Here is a 26,824-nt window from a genome sequence, read left to right on the forward strand (position 1 = left end):
ATTTGTCTCTTTTTAATGAATTTGTTGGGCCTCACTCTCCACTCAGCCAGAATTCAGAAGATCCTCAGTTCAGTTCAGTCGCTCAGTCGTATCTGACTCTTTGCGACCCCGTGAATCGCAGCACGCCAGGCCTCCCTGTCCATCACCAGCTCCCAAAGTTTACTCAAACTCATGCCCATCGAGTCGGTGATGCCATCCAGCCATCTCATCCTCTGTCGTCCCCTTCTCCTCCTGTCCCCAATCCCTCCCAGCATCAGGGTCTTTTCCAATGAGTCAACTCTTCGCATGAGGTGGCCAAAGTACTGGAGTTTCAGCTTCAGCATCAGTCCTTCCAATGAACCCCCAGGACTTATCTCCTTTAGGATGGACTGATTGGATCTCTTTGCAGTCCAAGGGACTCTCAAGAGTCTTCTCCAACACCACAGTTCAAAAGCATCAATTTTTCTGTGCTCAGCTTTCTTCACAGTCCAACTCTCACATCCATACATGACTACTGGAAAAACCATAGCCTTGACCAGATGGACCTTTGTTGGCAAAGTAATATCTCTGCTTTTTAATATGCTATCTAGGTTGGTCACAACTTTCCTTCCAAGGAGTAAGCGTCTTTTAATTTCATGGCTGCAATCGCCATCTGCAGTGATTTTGGAGCCCAAAAAAATAAAGTCTGACACTGTTTCCACTGTCTCCCCATCTATTTCCCATGAGGTGATGGGACCAGATGCCATGATCTTAGTTTTCTGAATGTTAAGCTTTAAGCCAACTTTTTCACTCTCCTCTTTCACTTTCAACAAGAGGCTTTTTAGTTCCTCTTCACTCTCTGCCATAAGGGTGGTGTCATCTGCATATCTGAGGTTATTGATATTTCTTCTGGCAATCTTGATTCCAGCTTGTGCTTCTTCGAGCCCAGCGTTTCTCATGATGTGCTCTGCATACAAGTTAAATAAGCAGGGTGACAATATACAGCCTTGACGTACTCCTTTTCCTATTTGGAACCAGTCTGTTGGTCCATGTCCAGTTCTAACTGCTGCTTCTTGACCTGCATACAGGTTTCTCAAGAGGCAGGTTCAGGTGGTCTGGTATTCCCATCTCTTTCAGAATTTTCCACAGTTTATTGTGATCCACACAGTCAAAGGCTTTGGCATAGTCAATAAAGCAGAAATAGATGTTTTTCTGGAACTCGCTTGCTTTTTCGATGATCCAGTGGATGTTCGCAATTTGATCTCTGGTTCCTCTGCCTTTTCTAAAACCAGCTTGAATATCTGGAAGTTCACAGTTCCCGTACTGCTGAAGCCTCGCTTGGAGAATTTTAAGCATTACTTTACTAGCGTGTGAGATGAGTGCAATTGTGCGGTAGTTTGAGCATTCTTTGGCATTGCCTTTCTTCGGGATTGGAATGAAAACTGACCTTTTCCAGTCCTGTGGCCACTGCTGAGCTTTCCAGATTTGCTGGCATATTGAGTGCAGCACTTTCACAGCATCATCTTTCAGGATTTGAAATAGCTCAACTGGTATTCCATGACCTCCACTAGCTTTGTTCGTAGTGATGCTTTCCAAGGCTCACTTGACTTCACATTCCAGGATGTCTGGCTCTAGGTGAGTGATCACACCATTGTGATTATCTGCGTCATGAAGATCTTTTTTGTACAGTTCTTCTGTGTATTCTTGCCACCTCTTCTTAATATCTTCTGCTTCTGTTGGGTCCATACCATTTCTGTCCTTTATTGAGCCCATCTTTGCCTGAAATTTTCCCTTGATGTCTCTAATTTTCTTGAAGAGATCTCTAGTCTTTCCCATTCTGTTGTTTTCCTCTATTTCTTTGCATGGATTGCTGAGGAAGGCTTTCTTATCTCTCCTTGCTATTTGGAACTCTGCATTCAAATGGGAATATCTTTCCTTTTCTCCTTTGCTTTTTGCTTCTCTTCTTTTCAGCTATTTGTAAGGCCTCCTCAGACAACCATTTTGCCTTTTTGCATTTCTTTTCCATGGGGATGGTCTTGATCCCTTTCTCCTGTACAATGTCACGAACCTCTGTCCATAGTTCATCAGGCTCTCTGTCTAGAAGATCCTAATCATCTCTAATTGGTCCTTTTGCAAAACTTTGAATCATCTCCTAAATTTATAGAACTTATAACTGTGGATCTTGGGAATACTTTGGATAGAATGTGAAATAAAGTACTTGCTGATTCTGAAGCCCAAAGCCTATTTCTTTCCAGCTGTCCCATATGTTTTTCATTATTGAAAGCTTATTTCTAGAAATTGATAATCAGAGTTCTGCTAAGCATCACAGATACAGCTCAGACCAAAGTCTTGTTGATACTTTGTGCACATGGAGGCTGAGGAAGTTCTCTTTTCTTCCTAGCAGGCTGAAAGTTCTTCACTTAAATGGGTGATATAACACAAATGGGTTATGTATTTGGACATAAATGGATGTGTCATATGCTTTGTCTGCATCTACTGAAATGATCATTTGAATATCCCCCTTTCATGTGTTAATACAGTGAACAGCGTTAATTGATTTCCAGCCTTTAATTCATGGAGTAAATTCTACCGGTTATAGTATATTATCTTACTTCATATATTTCCAAGTGATTTGATATTTTTTTAAAGATTATTTTTTTATATTGCTATTCTTGAGGAATTTTGACCTGTAATGTTCTTTTCTTATCTTTGATTTTGGTAGTGAAATTATAATGACTTCATATGATGAGCTGGGAAATAATTCTCTTCCTTATTTTCTAAAAGTGTATGACTGGTTTTAGTTCTTTTATTAGTTTTTGGAAGAATTTAACTGTGGAGACAGTTCTAGAGTTTTCTTCTGAGAAATTGTTTAATTATGAATTCAATTTCTTTAACAAATGCAACATTATTTAGATTTTATTTCTTTTTGTGTCAATTTTGGTAAGTTGTATCTTTAACTGAATTTGTCTGTTTCATCCAGGTTGTCAAATTTATTGGTATAAAGTTGTTTATGCTACCCCCTCATCGTGTTCTTCATTTTTATGCAATTTGTAATTATGGTCACTGTTTTCTTCTTAATATTGATGATTTAGTTTTCTCTTTTTTTCATCATGATCAGTATTGCTCTGTGGTTATCAATTTTTTCAGTCTTCTTAAAGAACTGACTTCCAGCCTTGTTGATTCTTTTTCTGTTTGTCAGTTTTCTATTTCATTGATTTCCTCTCATATTTGTCATTTTCTACTCACTTCAGGTTTAATTTGGGAAACTGTTACTTTTAACATTATCCTTAGTATTACTAATTAATAAGAAGAAAAAAGATTAATTCATGTGAAAAAAATTTAATAGGGATTTTTTAAATTAAAAATATTACAGGTAAGTTGAATTTAGTTTTCTAAACATGAACAAAGTTTATCCATTAGTCCTAAAATAATCTGAATAAGCATGGCTGCTCCGGTCTTTTTAAATTTACTTTTAATTGTATGATAGTTGCTTTACAATGTTGTACTAGTTTCTGTCATACACCAACATGAATCAGCCATAAGTATACATGATTTCTCTCCCTCTTGAGCTTCCCTCCTACCCCACCCCACCCCATCTCCCCCTTCTAGGTCATCACGGAGCATGAGCTGAGCTCCCTTGGTGAGCGACTTCCCGCTAGCTATCTATTTTACCCACGGTAGTGCATGTATGCCAATTGATGGCAGCTGCCCATAGGATTGGACTTGTTCACAGAAGGAATCATCCCATATTCCACAACCTTTTCTAGAATTGGCGAAGTAATGCCTCCTGAAAGACCTATACAAGAGGGCATACAACAGATTTTCTTCACACAATTTAATTCATTTGAAACATGAAAATTATGAATCTAGTTTTAATTGATGTGTTCAACCATGAGCATTTACGTGAGAAATATGGTAATTACACTTAAAAGATAAACATTAATAGCTTTATGCTCATGGATCCTCCATAAAAGCATTAGGTGCCCCAGATGTTTTTCATCCATGTCATTTATGGGGAAGAACATTAACTGTGGAGGGAAATGATTCCAGACTACCACTAAGAATTAATGATTATTGTCTATGTTCATAAAAATCAAACAGTAACCTAAGGTATACCATAAAGCAATAAAGATAATGATTAGGATTAATAATAATTCCTGCTTCAAAGCATGATAACCAGGCCTTTTCATGCCCCTGATGAAAAGTACCTTTTTTATGGGGCCATAGGGGGTTATAGGAGTTTTGTGTAGAAGCAGTTTTGGATGACAAAGAAGGGACTGACATTGAAGTTTAGTCTTCATATGAAACTTTTCTACTGAATTTTGTAGCTGCTGTTATTTTTCATAAAATCTTTGGAAACAAGACTGCAGCATATATAAAGTTGGCCCGTGGAGGCTGCTTCTATTAGGTTTTGATTTCAAGTGACGCTTGTACTTATTCTTCATGCTCCATTGGCACATGACTTCTGTGAGGTAGCCTTGAGGTTAGCACTTCCTATGCCTGTTGTTTAATGCTTATTTGGGTTATGTCTGTTCATCTCACCCTATAAATATTTGTTGTCAGAATGAATGAGTGCAACAACCCAGAGTTGTTAATGAATTAAAGATTGGCACATTTAATATTGCAAGCACTGATGCTTTTCTAACAGTGGCACCACCTTTGTGGAAGGCAGGAGTGGAGCATGGCATGTGGGGACTTAGTACTTCTGACGCACAGAGTGTCTAAAGAGCTAGGAATTGGTTAATGGAGATGTTTGTTAGTAGATTTTTAAGAACAACAAATGTAATGAAGTAGTGGTCTAATTTAAATTGTTTTAAATGGCCCCAGAAATTCCCAGGGTATTTCCAACTTTGATTGCCTTTTCCTCATTGTCTCTAAAGCTAGATGATGATGCTCTGAAAACTTCCTCTATGACTTGTGAATTATCATGCTCATCATTAAAAGATACCCAGCAATGCACAGGGCAAGCCAGTACAAAAAATAAGAACCGGAATCTGTATCTTATTTTGTTTCTTCAACCAGAATATATTTTCAAATAATAGGAGAGAACTGCTTGGTTGAAGGAATGGTAAATTACTTTTTCCCTTTTGAAAACTACACTGAAAGAGAAAAACTGGGTTTTTCTTTCTTCCTTTTTTTGGTGTTAGAATTGGTCATGCACTAGCACATTACTATTCAATTCTGTAAGAATTCATTGGGAGTTTTTTCTCTTTGTGGGGTTTTTATTTCTGTAATATTTTCATATAATGACCAAGTAATAAATACACACAAATTTTTGTGGGTTTTGTTTTGTAGAGCAGATAATACAGTTTCCTTGTCACATAGCAAGATACTTTCATCATTTACTTTCCTTAACAAATAATGTTGTATCTTGTATAGAAATACATATTAGTTGGTACAGAATTCGGGCTACCATTAATGAGATAGATATCCATTGCTATCACATATAATCAGAGTATTGTAATTTCTATTACTTTTGGGTTGTGTTTTAGTATCAGAAAATTTGATGGTCTATCTAGTTATCTGTTATGTGTGTGTGTGTGCAGTTGGGTCAGTCATGTCCGACTCTTTGCGACCCCATGGACGGTAACCAGCCAGGCTCTTCTGTCTGTGGGATTTCCCAGGCAAGAATACTGGAGTGGGTTGCCATTTCCTCCTGCAGGGGGTCTTCCCGACCCAGGAATTGAACCTGCATCTCCTACGTTGGCAGGCGTGTTCTGTATCACTTGAGCCACGTGGGATGCCCTATTTACAGGAAAGAAGGGAGAGCAATTTGGTTGGAAGAGAAAATCAGGGGGTTTATCATGAAATTACGTTTTTATATAGGTGACATTATTTTTCCTTAAATGAAAATTATAGAAAAATATAACAAACCTTAAAAAAGACTTTGAAATGTTGAATACTGGATTGTTTTTTCTGCTTTTTTTCTGGTTTTATCACCACAGGCTAAAGCTATATTAACATCTTAAGGAATGAATTTAAGGGAAGATCCTTTATAAGCTGAAAAAAAATTGAAATACTGAAAAGTACATAGAATAATATAGTGAACACCTGGATATATACTATCCAGAAATAGCTAATTCATTTTGGTTGTTATGAAAGAAATAAAATATTACAATAATTTATGGGGCACATAATTTAAGCCCCAGTCAGAAATGAAAATGTGGGATCTTCATGTTAAAAAAATACTAAGAATTTCACCAAATATCTTATGGTAATATTTCCCATGTTTGTTTTAAATTGCATATGATACTGAACTGTCCATGACATTGTCTAACTTGCCTTTTTCACTTGACATGGTTTCAGCATCTATCCCTATTGGTCCATGTTGTTCTGTATTTTTTCATGTTAACTACTGTTAGAAATTAATATGTAGCATTTTAATTACCCTGTTTCATTATTAAGTGAATTTTTTCATCTTTCCATGTCTGTATAATTCTAAGATACTTTGAAATAATTTCATCCTTAGAAGTTGCAGGAAGAATCAAAGTCTTCCCTTACACCTTTTACTCAGATTCCCCAAATACTAAACACATTGCTTTATTTTTCTCTTTATCTCTCCTCTCTTCCCTCTCCTCCCCCTGCCTTCTTCTTTCTTTTGCTTCTCCTTACTTTGCTTCCTTTATGTGTATATAATGTAAAATATATTAGCATATGTACATATAATTTTTTGGAACCATTTGAGAATAAGTTACAGACATGATGCTTATTTATTCCTAAACACCTCCAGTATATTTCCCCCCAAAGCAAGAACATTCTCTTACATAACCACAGTACATACAGTGATACAAATTAGGGATTTAATAATTACTATAATGTTATAATCTCCAGTCCTTACTTTAATTTCTCATATTGTACTAATGATTCCTCTCTTTCTTTTTCTGGTCCAGGATCCACTTTAAAATCATTGTTGACATCTCTCTTTAGGCTCCTGTAATAGGTATCAGTTCCTCGGGCTTGTTTTCCCTGTCTTTTGTGACCTTGACATATTTTGAGGCCTTGAGACCATGGTTTTATAGTCTGTTCCCTAGTTTAGGTCTGTTTGATGTTTTCTGGGGCTTCCCAGGTGGCACAGTGTTAAAGAATCTGCCTGCCAATGCTGCAGACACAGGAGACTTGGATTAGATCCCTGGGTTGGCAAGATCCCCTAGAGAAGGAAATGGCCACCCACTCTAGTATTCTAGCCTGGGAAATCCCATGGGCAGAGGAGCCTGGCAGACTACAGTCCATGGGGTCTCAGAGGTGAACAGAACTGAGAAGATTCAAGTTTTGCATTTTGGGCCCTGGAAGGGTGCTGATCCCTCTCAGAACATTATGTCAGGAGGCCCATGATATCAGTTTCTCCTGTTGCTGGTACTGTGAACATCATCACTTGATTAAGGTGGTGTCTGTCAGGTTCCTCCACTGAAATTACTAATGAGTTTGATCAGTAAGAATCTTTGAGCTATTGCAACACCTTATTTATCATCCAACTTTCACTCAATAGTTTTAACATTCATTGATGATTCTTGCCTGAATCAGTTACTATAGTGATGCTTGAGATGGTGGTTTTCTAACTACATAGTTACCTTTACATTTATTAGTCAGCATTCGTCTGTAAGGAAGAGTTTACCTTCTACTTGATTTACTTAACCAATATGAATTCATGAATTTTTATTTTATTCAATGGTTTACAATGCCAGACCTAGAATCAGCCATCTTCAGGGAGCCCTGGTTTCACTTATCGAAGAATTGGTTTTTAGCGAACACTGTGTGTGTGCTCATTGCTACTAGACCCTTTCATTGGACAAAGCTACTACATGACCTATCTGTCTTATATAGTATACTAAATATACATATAAAATACATATATACATCCATCCATCTGTAACTACTATAAGTATCTATTTAACATCTATCATACATCCATATATCTTATTTATCTTTCTTTTTATCCAACAAAAAATAGGGTTCATACTGATACCTCTAATTCCAATACAGTTTCACAGAGATCATTCTAATATTCTCTTTCTGTATTCGTAACTGCCTTTTCTGACAGACAGAAACCTTGTTCTTATTATCCACAATCTATTTACTTATTTGTTCAATATTAGGATGTACACAAACATACACACACAAAAATTCACCGTTGATAATATATACACATGTGAGAAAAAAATACTACCAGAAGTTCAATATTTAATATAATTACTTAAGTAAAGTTCCTACTGCCTTAGGCACAGTGGTAGGTATAGCTAGATAAGACACTGTCCTTGTCACTTCAGTTTCAACTTTTCTTCTTTCTCCTCCTCTCTGGGTGGAAGGGGTGAGGTGGAATTGGTTCTGCTCCAGTATTTGTTAGAACACAGTGAGGGCTGGAGAGCCCAGGTGACGACAGGGTGTGGAGTTGGTTGGGAAGGAGGAGCTGAGCTCAGAGCAGGGTTGTCCTTTCTCCTCCCTGTTTCCGTGCCTCTTAGCATTTGCCTCTACAAAGAGAACAGCCGTCACAAGCGCCTTTGTGCGCTTCCTACAGGAGTCTTTGTGTTAGCTGTTGCTGCATGGCAAAACACCTCGAAACCTAGTGGCTTAAAATAACGAGAATAATTTATTTTGCTTGTGGAATGTGTGATTTTGGCAGAGCAAAAATCAATCTCTAATACAGAAACAATAAGCTGAGAATTTGTTTCCCTGTGTTATCATTTGGGGATGTATGACCCTGTGAGGTTTTGTCCTTCATTATATTTACGGTTTCCTGAGTAAATATGTAGCCCTGTGTCTCTTCCATACCCTAGTGATTTCTGATTTTGAAGGGATCGTTTTGTGAGAAATACAACTACATTTATTCAGGTTAAAAATACGACCTTTTGAAAGCTCTGTGTGATTGGAAGTTACCCTAATGAAGAAAGATCTTCATAATCAGTGGTGCAGAGATGTAATTTATTGGGTCTTAATAGGGACCTACAGCATAGTTGTAAATATGAAGACCTGTTGTAATCAGTTATGTGGTACTTGGAAGCACACATGCCCCATGTGTGACTTTTGGCTAATAATTTTTGCCCATGCAAATTACCAAGTGACATTTATGGACTGTGTTTGTCATCACGCATAAAATTTAGCTAAATATAATATAGAACTATTGATTGTTCGTTTCCTGGGCAAACGTTTTCCCAAGGGTCACAGTAGGTTTTTGCCCTTAGCCTCTCATAATGCTAGATTCTTACATTAATAAATAGAGCAGTCTTCCCTTTATAGGTCAATCACTGGGAGAAACCAGGGCTGGCTGTTCCTCAGTGATGTGAATGTAGCCTTGCTCTCCTTGGTGCTAAAGAGCAATCTGTTGTCCTGTTATCTCTGAACTACTTCCGTGTGCCATGGAATATGTGTCTGAGGCTCCAGTCCTTGTTGCAGATGAATTCTGTCTCTCTCTTTCACTGGGACTCAGTCCCTTGCACTTGTAAATTCTAGCATCTCAACAAGACAGTACTGGTGAATCAATAGAGAGGTTAACCTTTACCGTTCAGAGCTTTTAAAATGTTAAGTGGCTTTCAGATACCCAGGGCTTCTTGGAATCTCACCTCCCAGCCATCACCGTGGGGGTCCTTCACCGCCTAGCCTGGTGCTGGGTTTTGTCTTCCTGGCGCTACATTGCCACAGGTATACAGGTCTCCACTTCCAGCCCCTTGGCTACCGGGACTCAGTTGACCCCATTTGGGTACCAGTCTGCATCTGTTCAGGGGGATAATGGCAGCTGCTGCCGGGTAAAGCAGCTTATTTCTTAAAGAAACATTTTGCAGTAATACGTGACGCATCACTTACAATCTGTTTTTATGTTCAGTTTAAAGCATTAATCAGTAAATTTCAATATGAATCTTGGGACACAGAAAACCCCCAGGACTCCTCGACCTTCCTACTTGGATTTTGCCATGTCACAGGGGTCAGAACTTGCTTAGCTGCAATACCCATACCCTTTGCCCTGCTCATCTAAGAGAACATAAAAAGTGCAAATCTTGAAACGGTCATGAATATTCGACAAAACCAGTTTGATCTATTGAGGGAGCTAGTCTGTAATTTCCATTTTCTACTGAGTTTTGAGAGTATTCTTTTTCTTAAAAAAAAATTATTTTTGCACTAAATCTTGGTACATTCTCAGTCTTATGAAAAGGAACACATAGAAATAATAGATCAGTGGTTGAAAGAGATTGGGATGTGATAGCCACACACAAAACCGCCTGGACCGGGGCGTGAGGCCGCACCTCCCGCAGCACGGGCCAATCCACCGTCAAAGACAAAACATCAGACAGCTGGCAGGATGAATGGACTAATATGCTCCACTCCAGGAAGCCCAGAGCCCACAGCTCTGACTCAGACACTGCGCTGGGTTATTATACTGTGCACACAAATCAAAAGCTTTTTTAAAAAATACTTTTCTTAACATTTATGTGCAAGCATTCTTTTAAGATTTTTTAGTTAAAGTTCACCAAGTTCACCAATCATCAGAGTAGCCTTGGATAAGGAGGAAGGAATTGTAGCGTCCCTAATTCTGAATTTGGAGAAATACGTGATGTTGGCTTTAATTAAGTGATTTGCTCCAGCCAAAGAGCAAAGCCACCCAGAGTTCCTGAAATGATGATATTTAACTTCGTCTGCCAAACCACACTGCTCCTCATAGTTCTCTTATACTGAAAAGGACATTAGGTAACTTACCAAAATTCGTACAATTATTGGTAAGTAAAAGTAGCCTGTAAATTGGTGCTGAGATTCCTAGCAGTGAAAGTGAACAGGGAAATTCGAGAGACTTTAAGAGTCATGTTGTCCTTGGGACTTCCCTAATGGTCCGGCGGATGCAGGTTCGACCCCTGGTCAGGGAACTAAGATCCCGCATACCATGGAGTGCGGCCAAAAAAAAAAAAGGAAAAAGGTTCGTGTTGTCCTTAAATAGAAACTCAGTTACTTAGGAGAAGCAGAGTCCTTCCTCATTGTGATCCAAAAGACTTTATTCCTTAGTATTCTCATAGACAGTGATACAGATGACAGATGACAAGATTGTTTATAACATCCTTGAAATAACTATAGAATTTTCATCTAGGTGTTTTTGGTGCATCCCTTTGTGCATACCGTGATCAAAATGCTAAAATATAGCACAAGGGTGGTAGAGGATGAGTAGATTGCTATTTTATCTCTAGAGCTTTCTTTAATGTTTTAATATAATATCCAAATGCTACTACATAATACAGTATTTTTAATTATTAATCAGATATAGTTTTAAAAAATAGGCCTGGAATTGAAAATAAATGAACAATAAAATTGTTAACTAACGATAGTTAGTGAATAAATAATGAGAGGATAGTTTTCTATCGTTGCCTGAACTATGTTTATTCCCAAATCAAGTATTGAGAGTGCTTTTCTCCTGAGTAGTCATTTTATTGTGATTAATATTTAGTGAGTAGTCTCTGTGGCAGAGCATAGCATTGTGGTTGTGTTCTTTTTAATCTAAATCAGTACATTTTATATTTGGGAGTTCATCTCAGATTGAACCTATCCCTGTTGTATATGAAGAAATCATTTTTAAACATTTTTTCATCAGTGACATTGAGCGAAGGTTGAAAGTTAGCTTCAGTGACACATAAATGACTTCTTACTGGTTTTAGATCAGTAGACAAGACGTAGAATGGGCAGCACAGATTCAAAATTATTATGAATGAAGACTGGACTTATGACCACGTGATGCTTACGACTTATCTCTCTGCCTGCTTGATCTTTGTTTTTATTCATATGATCTGTACTTGCCCATTTTCTTCCATTTCCCTTAATAATGAATGGGGGAACTGTAGTAGCGAAAGGATGAATATAGTGAATCCAAGACCTTTCGATACTATTCTTCACCTGTTCGTTCTTCTTCTCAGCAGAGAGGGACTTGGTTCTTTACTTTCCATCTTGAATCAAATGAATGAGGACTGGACTTTTGACCATGTGATGCTTACAGCTTATCTCTCTGCCTACCTGACCTTTGTTTCTATTCATGTGGTAAATATTTGTTTCATATTAAGAGTAGTGTGCATGCATACTCAGTCATGTCTGACTCTGTGACGCCATGAACTGTAGCCCGCCAGGCTCCTCTGTCCACGGGATTTTCCAGGGAAGAACATTGGAGTGGGTTGCCATTTCCTCCTCCAAATAAGAGCAGCATTCCTCAGCAATTCAGAATCCCTTATCAGAAGAAAGAATCAAATGCTAGCTACTTAGGATGAGAAAGAATGAATAGCAAAAGCTCCACAGGCGAGCAAGTGAAGTAATTGCCAGACTGGATGCATGATTCACTGTGAAGCATTCAGGGAATGTGGTTATTTAACCTGAAGAGAAGAATGGGCTTTTCTAAACTAGTATCTAAGGAATAATATTTTGGTAATACTAGGAATACTTCACTTTAATCTTGCACATAGAATGACTGAGTTTTGCATGAACTCGTTAATTATGTAAAATGGTAAAATTGTACACAGTGCAACAGAATTGAGCTAGTGTTAGGCAGCTTACACAGATTTTACAGAATTCTGACATCTTTTAGTCAATGACATAATAAATATATGAGTGAGTGACTCCAAGTACATGAGTAGGATGTCCTTGAAGGATACGCCTCCATTAAGGAGAGAAGAGTCCTGAATTACAAAAGGAAAAATAGAATTAAATTTGCTTGTCACTAAGGGATTGGGATAGGTTGATTTTCAGGAATATAGTGCATCAGATGTTTGCCTGGCGCGTAGTGTATGACTTGCTGAACAATTGTCACGGGAGAGGGCCCTGTGCAGTATTGGCATGTGACAGTTCCTTAATCATCAGTAGAGTTCTTAGGTGTGAAGCAGTCAAGGTTCCGGAAAAGGATCAGAAACAGAAGGAGACATACATATTATATGCATAATATAATATATATGTATTAGATTGTTATTGTTCAGTCGCAGTTGTGTCTGACTCTTCGTGACCCCGTGGACTGCAGCACCTCAGTCTTCCCTGTCCTTCACTATCTCCCGGAACTTGCTCAAACTCATGTCCATTGAATCGGTGATGCCATGCAACCATCTCATCCTCTGTTGCCCCCTTCTTCTCCTGCCTTCAGTCTTCCCCAGCATTAGGGTCTTTTCCAATGAATCGGCTCTGCACATCAGGTGGCCAGGATATTGGAGCTTCAGCTTCAGCATCAGTCCTTGCAATGAATATTCAAGGATAATTCTATATTATCCATAATAATAATGCCCTTTGCATGAAGCCACCTGATTGTGGATGTTAACAGCATTTTACAGAATACCTTTACACCTAGGTGAGCATTTGATTGAGAAACCAGGGCCTCTAGCCTAGCTAAGCTGACACATACATCTGACGACCCCAGACAGACAAGGGTAGGATTATGTTTGAGGCCAACATGCAGATCTTCAAGCACCTACTTGGATGTCACAGGGTGTATGTCTAAAGCCCAGGTCCGCCACGTCTTAGTTCTCTGCCTACCAAGTGCATTTGCTAAACTCTTCCTTTTTAAAAAAAAAATGTTTATTTATTTATTCGGCTGCATTGTGTCTTAATTGTGGTGAGCAATCTTAGTTGCCCTGTGACATCTGGGATCTCAGTTCCCCAACCAGCGCTGGAGCCCTCATCGCCTGCAGACTTAACCACTGAACCACCAGGGAATCCCTCTAAACTGTCTTTGTTCTAGTTTCCTTGTCTATAACGTGGAGTTTGTGGGGTTCTTGGGCCAATCACATGAATATCTGACATGATGAAAGAACACAGTTAAAGGCTTCCGAGTAAAGTTAGAGAGTTTCATTTTCACATTGTTTGGCATCACATCTGGAAATATAAGAATGCCTAACAATCAGCTGGATGGAGTGGTAGGCAAGAAGCTGGAGTGTTTTGGTGCTGGGACATGAAATAGTTTATTCCTTCTTATATCTCCAGACACACATTAGTCAGGCCTGGTTTTAATATTCTTTTATTGTGCACCACAAAGATTATCAGCTTATTTATCAAACACAAGGAACTGGAAAAAAAGAAAAAAACCAACAGTGAATGGGCCTGATTCTGCGATGGCAGCGGAAGGCGTGATACATGATAACGTCTGTAGGAATACCAAATGGAATCATTAGGATCTATGCTGCTGGTATGAGCACCAACTGAATCTGTAATGTGGAACTCTTCAAATAATCTATTACTTAGGATGTGAGGAAGTGGAGCGCTTAATTTTTCTGTTGGTTTATTGCAGCCCTTAACAAGCATGGCTGGTTGTAAGTAGACAGTTAAATTAAACTCATGAATATCTGTTATAGTTTTTAAAATATAAAATGGCAACAAAGGACTTACATTGCTGTTCGTATCCATGTCGTGGAGTGCATGATGCTTCTGTCCTTGTGGGTCTGAAGCTGGGAATAAATACCCAGGAGAAAGGGAGCAATGCACTGGGGCTGTTCCTCCTTGTCACGACAACCAACATCAGAGATGGTGAGAGCAGAAACAGTAACTGACTAGATGACCTTAATTTCTGAGGGAGGGAGGGAGGGTGGAGGGGCAGGCAAGAAGCATTTTGCCCAAGAATGCCAGGCAGGTATGCTGAGGACTGACTTTGTCCTTAATGTGGAAGGTTAGTTACCAAGAATTAAGAGTGCTATTATGTAAGTTTCAGTGGAAGCTTTTCCCCAAGGTAGCAGAGTAAGGCTGGCAGAAACTTGAGCAAGCATCTTCAGGGCAGTTCCTTGAAGATGTGGGTGCCAGCTGGAAGAAGAAACAGGAGAGCCTCCTGGATGGCACACCATTGTCAGATGCCCTGCAGAGTTGTAGGCAGCACAGTTCCATCCCTTGAAATGCTGGCTATGGGGGAGCACGGTTTATGGACTTCCCCAGCATGGAGACCAAAGCGGTAGAGTGGGAGGAGCAAATGCAGGAGAGTGACAGCAAAGAGGAGGAGGCCAGAGGGCATGGAGGGAAAGGGAAGAAGCCAGAGGCAGCACCAGCGAAGAGGAGAGTGGAGGGAAGGGAAGGCAGGCCCGTGGGGCACCAGCTACCTGGGCATCATTATGGAGCAACCCGCCAACATGGCTACAGGCAGGAAGGCAGGCCCTGGGGGCGTGGGAAGGGCTATAATTCTAAACCCTAAAAGACATCTAGGAAAGGGGACGAGACGCATTATGTTAGTGATCCAAACAGTCTTACAGAACTGGCCACAGTCATTTGGAATTTTCTTTCCCCCTCCAGAGGAGCCTAGGCAACAAGGCCAAGGCAAAGTTGATTGTTGAAGAAACAAAACAGTGAAAAGATAGGGTAACATTGCCACCAGTATCGCTTGCACCAAAAATATATCAATAAAAATGAAAGCCCTCTTGTAACTGAAAACTTTACAAGGCAGCTAAAGGAGCATGGGAAAGTATTTTAGATTTCAGGGCCTGAGACTTCTGTATCTACCAGTGTTTGCCTTCCAAGATATTGAGAGAAAAAAGTGTAAAATAAGTTAATTAAAAATCAAACAAAAAGGGCCCCAAGCCAGAGTGTATTTTTGGATAGGACTTTTTTCCTGTACTCTAAATTTTACCAAGTGGAATTCTTTTATAAATACTGTTCTATTCAACCTTTGGAAGCAAAGGATTTGCCATTTAATAGGAGATGTGCATTTCGTTGTGAAGACAGAACACGATGACCTTGGTTCGTTATTTTCCAGAGTCCAGACCCTGTTTTGCATTGTTTATTGAGTACAGATATTTCAGACCCAGTGGACCTGGCATTTTTACATGAAGATCAAGGCTTGGGGAATCCAGAGATTCCATTCCCAGTGGGCCATCAGATGGCAAAACCATTAAAGATGACATTACCAGTTCCCATTTTCATACTTGTAAGCCCATAGAGGCAAAACAACCAGGAAGAAAAGGGAAGTTTTCAGATGAAGGTGAAAATCCATAAAGAAGATGTATAAAGGGATGAACTAACACTTAGCCAATTTAAGCAAAAAGTGAGAAGTTATTGAACTCTCTTCATTTATAAAAGTGCTCCCTGTTGGTAATATCTCAAAAGAATGTCAGCTAACAGAAGAGAGATATACTAAGGAAGAACTGTTCATGAAATACACTTAGGAGTTTGTAATTGGCAGCATCAGCAAGTTGTCAGCAAGTGTAAAATAGGGCACTTTCCCATTCATATTGACAGGATTTAAGATATAATCTAAGGGGTATTTGGTTACATTAAGATAACTCACACCTTTGAGATAAGTCTGAAATAAAGGGGCTTAAAGTAAAATTCAAAGGACAGTCTATTGCAAATATTATCAAAGTGGCATAGCAGGGTGATCATTTAAAAATGTTATAAAAAAGAATCTCATAAAATTTATAGGTGATTTTCTTTGCATGTCTTAAACCTGATTGTCATCTATTTAATGGACATTTATAAGAGTTATATTTATGTTCTAATTTCCTGAGCTGCAATTAAAAGGAGAGACAATTGGTATATAAAACAACTGTTATTTTTTAAAACCTTTGATCAGTGTCCATAATTTATATAATTTTCCTATATGCAAGATATTATTTTGCCGTGTTTTAAATATTATTATTTTTTCCTTCACTCAAGAAATATTTGTAGAGTGTTTACTGTTTGCCAAGCAGTGTTCCAAAATGCTGGAGAAGAAGCAGAAAGGAGTCTATTCCTATATATCAGTGATTTCAAAACGCACATTTTCTCACATTTTAACATCTTTGAAATTAGAGTGTGTCTTACAATCTATTATGAATCATAATGTGGTTGACAGAAGTTTTTCTTTCTCAATAGCACACAGCATTGTGGTACATCTCACAGTTGACAGCATCTTATAATTGTTGAAACAGAGTGTAATGATACAATTACATGTGTATGTATATTGGTATGCTTAAGAAGCTATTTCGTCTTTATTTACTTAAAAATTGAGATAATTCTTCTAAGAATCCAATATTTGTGCCTTTGGGGAAAATGCCTCTATTCTAAAATGCCATGTGTGTTCTTGGTAGTTGTAAATTGGGAGTTTTAAAAAAAATTGAAATTAGTAGATCAAATGGGATTCAGAAGGATATAAATACTAAACTTTCCTGTATTTCTGCCTTCATTATGCATGAGAGGCTTTTAAGACAGCTTAATCATCTCAGTGTTGGTATTATGTAGGATGTTGGTAATAGGTAGCTACATATCTTATATTACTGGGTTTTTTCTTCGTGTTTTATTCTGTGATGAGAATCAATTTAATTAGTTTATAATATTGCTATAAGTAGATCCAATTATAAAAGTCTGGATTATTCAAGAAAGTTAAATTAGGACATGATTCTTCCCTTTGAACATGGAATTACACAGAATTTGCTCATTGGAACATTTAAAATAAACTTTGATTCACAGAAGTTTAGTTTGCACACAGTTATCAAAGGATGCCCATCATGTAAAATGAGGTACACCTGCATTGTTGAGCTGAGTCAACAGAATTCAGCTAACTATACTCAGACACATAGTATGCTGCATATGTGTGTATTTAAGCATTATTCAGAAAAGTCCCCTACCGGGAATTAGAGTTTATTGCTTACTGATTTTAAATAAATGTTTGATTTCTCTGACTGTAGAAAGAGATTATTTCCTTCAGTGTGTGTGCAGAACAAGTCAGTATTAATTATAGCACGTGACTTCCAGATTTTAAAAATTTATAGACTATAAATTATTTATACTGTTTATTAAAGTTTATACTTTTTTAGTTCATGAGCTTACAGTTTAAACAGTCATGTGCAAATACAGTTCCATAGATATGTAAAATCTTGATTCCATGAGCAATATCAATGGCCACCACACACAGAGTTTTGTGGGAACACCCAGGAGGGACCTCCCTTTCCGATTTGAGGAGAAAATTACATCCAAGCAGAGAAGTAGATGATGCAGAGGGACAGGGGGAAACAGATTTGTAAAACCTAGATGTCTAGGTGAGGCTGAACAAGGCTGGAAGGAGGAACTGTGGAAGAAGTTGAGCAGGTGCATGTATGCCAGATCATGAAATACCCTCCTAGCTGTGATGAGCAGTTGGCCTTCGCTTCTAAGGGCACAGCCATCGAAGTGTCTCGGGCAGGGGAGAGAGGTCATGTTGTTCAGCCACTCGGTCGTGTCCAACTCTTTCTGGCTTCACGGACTGCTGCCTGCCAGGCTTCCCTGTCCTTTACTGTCTTCTTCACTATCTCAGACTCGTGTCCACTGAGTCGATGATGCCATCCGACCATCGCATCCTCTGTCGCCCCCTTCTCCTCGCCTCAGTCTTTCCCAGCATCAGGCTCTTTCCCAGTGACTCGGCTCTGCTGCTGCTTTAGAGAGATGACTGCAGCTGCAGTAGGAGAAGCCCCTGGAGTCGGAAGGGACCCCAGAAGATGCGTCAGAAGGCACCTGCCGCGGCCAGACTAGAAAGATCGGAAGCAGGAACAGACTCAACACTGCAGAAATGGAGAGGAACATGCAGAGGGCAGAGGTCTCAGGAAGAGTTTGTAATGCATCGGTTGTGGGTGAAATGAGGACAGAAGTTGAGGCTGACTTCCAGGGCTCCAGCTTGAGCAGTCGGAAGGGTAGCAGTGTCATTCCTTGAGGAACTAAATACACGAAGCAAAGCAGATGAAGGCAGGGGACCAAGGTGGACCAAGTGGAGAGCCCATTGGCCACAGAGCCCGCAAAGTTTGGCAGAACTTGTCGGAGACTCGGAGCAGCCTAGACGGAGAAACACAGGTTTGCATGGCCAAGCCTGAGGACAGGGCCCAGTCTGCCAGGTTGCATTCAGATTTTCTCCAGCTGTGCTACATCACCCATGTGTAGATGGCATCCTGGTAGAGGAAGGGAAGATCTCATTGATTTGACAGTGAAGTCTTCTTTTTCTTCTACAGTAAGTCCCCAACGTACGAATAAGTTCTATTATGAGAGTACATTTGTAAGTTCAGTTGGTTCATAAGTCCCACAAAGTTAGCCTAGATACCCAGCTAACACAGTCAGCTGTGTACTACTGTATTGTCATAGGTTTATAATACTTTTCACACAAATAATACATAAAAAACATGTTTTTTCCTCCTTCCACTCTTTCCATTATTTTCACTTTTGTTTCCGTTGTTACCACTTGGCACTTCTTAGCAGTACCAGCTACATCACTGCTGATTTTATGCTTGCTTCTGGATTCCTGGGCTTGAAATAAAGACATGGTACTACTGTCCTCTACAGCGTACTGTACAGTGAAATACACAAAAGCACGAAGGCTTGTGGAGGACGCAGGCACGTGACAGTGTACGCCAGATGTGAACATGTGAGCTAATGTATGTGATGGGACATGCAAACATACATTTGCATCTTTGAAGGTTCATATGTAGGGGTCTTGCTATAATGCATTGGGAAGACATGTCCAGTATGCCTCAGAGGTACTTGGGAAGGAGGGGAAGAGAGAAGACATCTCCCACTAATTTCTTTAGTGCCATCATACCAGGGAGATTTACTGCAGTAAATTTATAGCTGGATGGCATGTGTGCATATACACCCAAGCATGATTGCACAAATACACACACATGCACACACATAGCCTGGTCCTTCAAATGACCAGGAGGGATGCTGCTGTTGGACAGGGACCTGCATTTCTGCAAGTCTGGCTCTGATCCTGTACTTTGAGCTGTTTAGGGGATGGAAACTGAGTAGCACTGTACACTCCATGGACTCTTTCTAGTGACCTGTCATCATGAGAATGTTCCAGGCCTGTTTCATGGAGCGCATCCAGCCCTACCCGACAGCCTCTTGTTGAGGGCCTTTCCCCCTTTGACTGTACCCATGGCTACCGCTCTGTCCTTGCCTGGGGTGGCTTGCACAGCTGTTAGAACCACATTGCCAGCAGCCTGTGACCCTCAGGGAATCCCAGGCCTGGTCTAGCCATCCAGACACTTCCATCAGTAAATAGCATTGTATGCAGCGCCCACTATGTCCTGTGGGCATCACACCAGCCCCCAGGGGGGAGACCCTGTTTTTAGCTACCTCGCCTAATGCTGAATGGGCTTTTCTCTAATGGGACCCTGAAAAACCTCTTTCTAGGCAGGAGTCTTTGAAGATGGCCATGGTCTGTGTGAAGGAAAGGAAAAAAATCAGGCGTTCTTGAAGGGGTCTTGGTACTAATAAGAAGAGAAGCAGAGCAGGCTCAAAAGTTAAGCCGGGAGAGCCTTTTCTGAGGACACTGAAACCAAGTTCGTAATCAGTCTCTGCATTCTAAGAGTCGCGCATCTCCCTGGGGGGTGGGGTTTGACCGAAGTCCTGATTGGGCTGAAATGACTGCATCAACTTGTGTACTTTTATCATCATCAGCTTGTTCCATCACATGGTGGTAATTTTGTCTTCACACAACTGCAGTAAAATCTTCTTGCCAGTTTAAGTTCTCATGGTATGTTATAGCCACTTTGCAGGGTTCCCACTTTTCCTGGACTTGAGTCAAGATTCCTTGGAAGCCTTAATGTCCGGGTGGCTCAGACGGTAAAGAACCCACCTGCAATGTAGGAGACCTGGGTTCATTCCCTGAGTCGGGAATGTACCCTGGAGGAGGGAATGGCTACCCACGCCAGTATTCTTGCCTGGAGAATCCCCACGGACAGAGGAGCCTGGTTGGGCAACACAGGGTCGCAAAGAGTCAGACACGACTTAGTGACTAACACTCTGACTACACTTTCACTTTGGAAACCTTAATGTCCTCTTACAACCACCGTGCTGTGGCTTCATCACAGCCTTGCGTTGAAATCTTTATGGGATCGTTGTGGTGCAGGTAAGTGATTATTGGTACAGCCTGATTTAACAGTAAAGCCTTCAAAAGCCACTTCAGAGTGTACCCCATTCTGATGTTTTTTAATCTAAATAGACTGCCATTTCCAAACATACCTTCAAAATATTCAGACATTTCTCTACCTTAGAGTTTCTAGCAGTTGCTTTCCGATTAGCAGAATGAAAAAGCAAAAAAAGAAAAAGAAGATAAAAGAAAACAAACCCTTTGTTGATTTGCATGCCTATTTCATGAGGACTTGATTTTTAGGTCCTATTTTTCTTGACCCTGTGTTTGTGAAAATGTTAAACCAGTTTTGTCTTTCAGAAATCAGAATTGTCTGTTATTTCTTCCTTCCAGTCCTTATGTCAGTGATATTTCTTTCATGATAACATTTATTTATCAAAGTTTATGCTACTTTGACTTTTTATAAAATACCAGTGAAGATAAATGGATCGATTGACCCCAGGAACAGTTTATTTATCCCTTTAGTCACACTTCAGTGGCAAAATCAATAACCTTCTGAAATATTTGATATTACAGCAGTTCCAGTAAATAGTGACATTCGTGAGCAATGTGCAAGGGGAGCTAAAATTTATTATCAACTTGGATTTTTTAGTACCTGTATTGATTTTCCTGAAGATGCTTGTGAATTTTTATTTATCTGTGGCTGAGCAAGTGACCTTTGTTTCAGAAAACTGCAGTTTCAATTTGCCAAGATTACGGGAGTTGAAAGGACTTGTGTATATTAGTGAATGTGGGGTGAAAGACAAGAAACCATGAAGAGGGCTTTTTTTTTTTTTCATAAGTGGGCTTTTTTGTTTTCAATACACTGCATTTTTTTTGTGTGTGAGCAAATCCAGACATTCCAAAGCCACAGGATTTATTAAAGACAACATCGTGCTGAGTCCTGCAAGATGGACTCTAGAGGAAATGGTATTTGAACAGTTCTTGGGTTTGAAGGGGTGAGGTTAGCCTAAGCAGAGATGTAAAGAGAAGACAAGGAGCTGAGACCAGAGCAGGAAGGAGGCGGGGATGCTGGACCAGAGGGGCGGCAAGCAGTCCTGAGGGAGCAGGGCAGCAATGGGACGTGAAGTTGACCAAGAGGAGGCCGTCAGCGGGACCTTGGCTTTGAAGTCTGGAGGCAGTGGGACCCATTGTAGAATTTTTTTTCTTTTTCCCATTGTAGAATTTTAAGCTGAGATGAAAATGTATTTTTTTTTCCACTGCACATGCTGTTTTTTTATAAAGATTGGGGAAAGAAACTTTTTTAAATTTAATTTTTATTCTACACTGGAATGTAGTTGATTTACAATGTTGTGATAGTTTCAGGTGTCCAGCAAAGTGCATGAGTTATACACACACGTAACAATTCTTTTTCAGATTCTTTCCCCCCACAGGTTATTACAGAATACTGAGCAGAGTTCCCTGTGCCGTACTGTAGGTCCTTGTTGATTGTCTATTTTATATTTAGTGGTGCATATATGTTAATCCCAAACACCGAACTTATCCCTCCCCTCCACCTTTCCACTTTGGTACCTGTAAGCTTATTTTTGAAGTCTGTGAGCATTTCTGTTTTGTCAATATGTGCATTTGTATCATTTTTTTAGATTCTATATATATGTGATATTATATGATACTTGTCTATCTTCGTCAGACTTACTATGATAATCTCTAGAACCGTCCATGTTGCTGCAAATGCCATTATTTCATTCTTTTTAATGGCTGAGTAATATTCCATTGTGTTGGGTTTGTGTGTGTGTGTATACACACATCACATCTTTATCTATTCCTCTGTTGATGGACATTTAGGTTGCTTCCATGTCTTGGCTATTATAAATAATGCTGCTATGAACATCTATCTTTTTGAGTTATCATTTTCTCTGGTTATATAACTGGGAATGGGATTGCTGGAGTATATGGTAGTTCTATTTTTAGTTTTTTAAGGAAGCTCCACACTGTTCTCCTTAGTGGTTGTACCAGTTTACATTAGGGGAGAGAAACTTGGAAAATTTGCACACTGTATTCTAGTATTCAAAATGTAATGAAGTCATATCAATTTCCTAAAAGTAAAACTATGATTTTACACATTTTAAATAAATACAGCAAATTCTGAAAAATGTGTAAATCATGAGTGTATGGCTTGCTAAAATTTTACTAAGTAAACCCATGTAATCAGCACCCAGATCTAGAAACAGAACAGAACCTATAACCTTGACATGGCCTTCATGCCCTCCCCAAAGGTCACCATGAATTATCTTTCTAATTTGGAAATACAGACTGTGTTCTCTTTTTATCTTGCTTCTTCAGCTGACGTCAGATGTGTGAGTCATCATGCTGTCGCGTGTAGCAGTTGTTAACACATTTTCCCTGCTTTTAATATTTCAAAAATATATTATTAAAGCTTTGTCTGGGGGTAGGAGGTGGGCAGAGCAGATATGGAAGAAGCTTCTTGAGGGAACAGTCACAGGCTGGAAGCAACATTTGGGGATTGAAAGTGTTGGCAGAAGCAAATGCAGGACTGAGGAAGGTGTCCCCTGGGAGAAAAGGAGACAGTGAAAGGGAAGGTGTCCATGATGCAGTTGTTTAAGGATGTGCTCTTTGAGATCGCGAGCTTGCTCTTGAAGTTGGAAATGACAGCTTGTCCGGTGTGGGGTCATGGAGTGCTGTGGTCAGTGTTAAGAGCCAGGGCTTTGGAATCCAAGGGAGATGGGGAATGCTGGCCTTGAGCTGCTCTTGGTGTCCTCATATGAGGATGAAATGAGACGGTTCAGTTGAAGCATTGAGCGCCCTGCTGGATACAGTGTAGATTCTCAATACATGTATGTAGTCATTACTTCAAAATTTATGGGGAAATGTTACATCTCAGGAAAATTGAAAGAAAAGCAAAGGGGATGAGAGCACAAAATTTTCTTTGCAAACATGTTTCTTAGTTAACAAGAGAGAAGAGAACCCACTTTTGTCTGGGTTCTTTTTTTTTTTTTTTTTTTTTTAATTGGGAAAATTTTAATCAGTAAGCATCAAACGCACTCTACATTGGGAACTGCAATACTGAAATTGTGACATTTTAAGTATTTTCCTCAAAAATGGTTAGTGATTTTCTTTTTCCTGGGAAACATGGAAATCCAACTATAACATTAATGTGGCCAGTCTAGGTCACTATGTTTTAGTTAATGCTACTATTTAAATAGACATTCCATTCCATGTCTACAATAAGGTAGACTGTGAACTACCTGTATTGCTGAATTTTAGCCAAAATTCCATAAAATAACTCAGAGGAACGTCAAATTTCTGAAGTGCAAACTCATAAAACTTTACATTGGGATCACTTTTCGGCTTCAATTGCATCTGACTTGACAATACAGGCAAGTTTTCTTTCCTAATTCCTTGGGAAAATATTTCTCCAATAAGTCCTGTGTCTTCTCTACTATGGATTGTTTTTAAGATATCATCTCTGTGGTTAGTTTCCCACAGTTGATAAAAATCTATCAAAAACACCATAATATACAATTAGCAAGGGAAAAAGTTGTTTTTCTAAGGCTGCAGGAACAGGAAAGAAATAGCACTTCTTATTTGTATAAGCACAAACACCTTTTAAATCTAGTCATACTGCATAAATCCAATATAGTATTCAAAAGTTCTACAAAAATGAACAAAAGATACTTATTCACTTCCACTGCTCCAAGAGTCAAACATTAGATCTGCATGAGAGTTGCACTGCAGCCGTTTGCTGGTCCGATTAAAGAGTTCAAAGTCCTTTTCATTACTTGGCCCAATGATGTCCACATCCCAGATAAATTCAGTTCAAAAAACGGAAATTAGGGCGAAGACTCCATATAGCAAAGCACAAGGATATGCGACTAGAAGTTGCTGTCCTTCCATGGCTAATGCAGAAATGAAAATTTTGGAAGCAGAGAAACTACACCATCCAATAATCCCAGCAGTAAGGATGATTCCTACCACTCCTTGCAAAGAAAATATCACTGCGAAGCTGGAAAGCAGGATCATAGGTAGAAGACAATATCCAAGGACACTTGCCACACAACCAAATGAAACACCAGTCATACTCATTAAGTTTAATAAACAAAACATTCCTAGGCATCCAATTGCACTGATCCCATATACGTAGCCAAACTGGATTTTGCCAGCCAATAACAATGTAGCTCCAAAAGCAAGGCAGAAAACCATTGGTCCTGCCAAATCAGTCTCATTCATGATGCTGCCATCTGCTACTTTCAAGGGGTGTAAAACTGTCAGTGTTTTTTGCCAGATGTGGTCAAAATTGATACCCAATTCTTCTAATAAAGGTGGTTCATCTTCAAAGTTGTTTCCATAGAATGGCTGAGGTGTAGTTGGAGTATATGCCTGAGTTGGCTGGAAAATCTGCCCGGTGTATGGCTGTTGTGGCTGCATCATGTCTGCAGGGACAAACCGGCTTTGGTGCGAGTAGTCATAGCCAGCATACTGTTTGCTATAGGGTCCTCCACTTCCTCCATAATCGTAGGACTGCTGTGACTGGTCATCGATGCTGTAACTTGTCTGGTAGAAATCCGTGTTTAAATTATCAAAGCCTGACATTGCAAATGATCAAACGTGGAAGCAGCGGCGGCGGCGGTAGCTCTGGCAGCCCCCTAAATCCCCCAAACTCAGCTCTTGTCTGGGTTCTGTGTGTAACTTTATAATGTCCTCAGCAGTAATTGCAGAGAGGGTTGAAAATAGAGAAGTCTTCAGTCTTGTTGACCCAGCTTATCAGATAAGTTCTCCAGGATATTCTAAAAATTAATCATTTGAGAGGCTTCATTTTCTCGGGAGGCTTCGTTTCTTCATTTCATTAGGGACTTTGTTATCATTTCACAATTAATATATTTTTTTATCAAATTGGCAGATCATTAGTCTGCTTTGCAGTTCAGGGACTCTTAAATGAATCATATTCATCAGCTGTATCTATATCACTTTTTTTCAACTAAGTATTTCAATTCAGTATTTACTGGCATTTGCCAACTCTATGTTCATCACTAGTCTGGACAAATAGAAGGGCATAAGATGTGTGATATAACAAAGTAAATGAAAAAAGACAAGAAGTGGTGTGGACAGTCCACATTCCAGAAGTTGAAGGAAGTTAGAAATGCACCAAAATCATCAGGAGAGGATTCACAAAGGGCAAGAAACTGGCCTCTGAGGAGGCAGCCGGGTGTAGACAGTGAGACGCTTTCCTTCCTAAGTTTCTCCTGAGAATCTGTTGAATGTCTTGCTAGAGAAGGGGATGGGGGTTGGGCAGGGGAGTTTGTTTTTTATGACAAAATAAATCAATTGCACATAACTATTCAGGAAATCAACCCTGAATATTCATTAAGGACTGATGCTGAAGTTCCAGTACTTTGGCCACTTGATGGGAAGAGCCGACTCATTAGAAAAGACCCTGATGCTGGGAAAGATTGAAGGAAAAAGAAGGGGTGGCAGAGGATGAGATGATCAGATAGCATCATCGACTCCAATGGACATGAATTTGAGCAAACTTCAGGAGGGAGTGAAGGACAAGGGAGCCTGGCATGCTGCAGTTCATGGGGCCACAACGAGTCAGACACAACTTTGCAGAACAACAAAAAAATAAGTGTATATGTTTACAGTCCAATTTCTTTTTTATCTGTTGCTGAAATAAAACTTCTGAAATGAAGTTTAAATGTTGGTCTTTATTGTCCTAAAATGGTGATCATACCTATGGTAATTAGTTGAATTCAACTTTCTGTTGACTTTGTAATAAATATCTGCCTCATTTAGTTTTGGCAGGTAAAGTGACCAACCATTTTCCATTTTTGAGTAAACCTCCACAGTGCAATTGAAAAAATAATGAAAAAGACTTTTTAAAAACTCAAGGAAAAGTAAATCATTTCTTTAAGATTTAAAAGTTTTGCTGTACTTGAAAAAGAGTTCATTAACCCCTTGGGTAGAGAACTATTGAATAAGAATGTATTTTTGACTGGGAGAAGATGACCAAATGAAACATATTGACTAGCAACTTTAAAGCACCTTGACTTAACTCTGCTTCACTTCAAATGGAAACTTCTAACAGATTCTTGGGTCAAGTTTTGTGCAAAAAATATCGAG

General features: G+C 39.4%; 2 protein-coding genes across 7 annotated transcripts in view; one reads left to right on the plus strand and one right to left on the minus strand.

Moving 5' to 3' along the window:
• LOC122441418 (AF4/FMR2 family member 3-like) overlaps positions 1–26,824 on the plus strand; it is a 316,863-nt gene that overhangs the window by 222,328 nt on the left and 67,711 nt on the right. The gene's annotated exons all lie outside the window — the stretch shown is intronic.
• Positions 23,688–25,389, minus strand: LOC122441419 (protein YIPF5-like). The gene has a single exon (XM_043467959.1). The coding sequence runs from the start codon at positions 25,295–25,297 to the stop codon at positions 24,524–24,526; it is 774 nt and encodes a 257-aa protein (XP_043323894.1). The 5' UTR covers positions 25,298–25,389; the 3' UTR covers positions 23,688–24,523.

Source organism: Cervus canadensis, chromosome 5, assembly GCF_019320065.1.
Source record: "Cervus canadensis isolate Bull #8, Minnesota chromosome 5, ASM1932006v1, whole genome shotgun sequence".
Classification (NCBI taxonomy): Eukaryota; Metazoa; Chordata; class Mammalia; order Artiodactyla; family Cervidae; genus Cervus; species Cervus canadensis.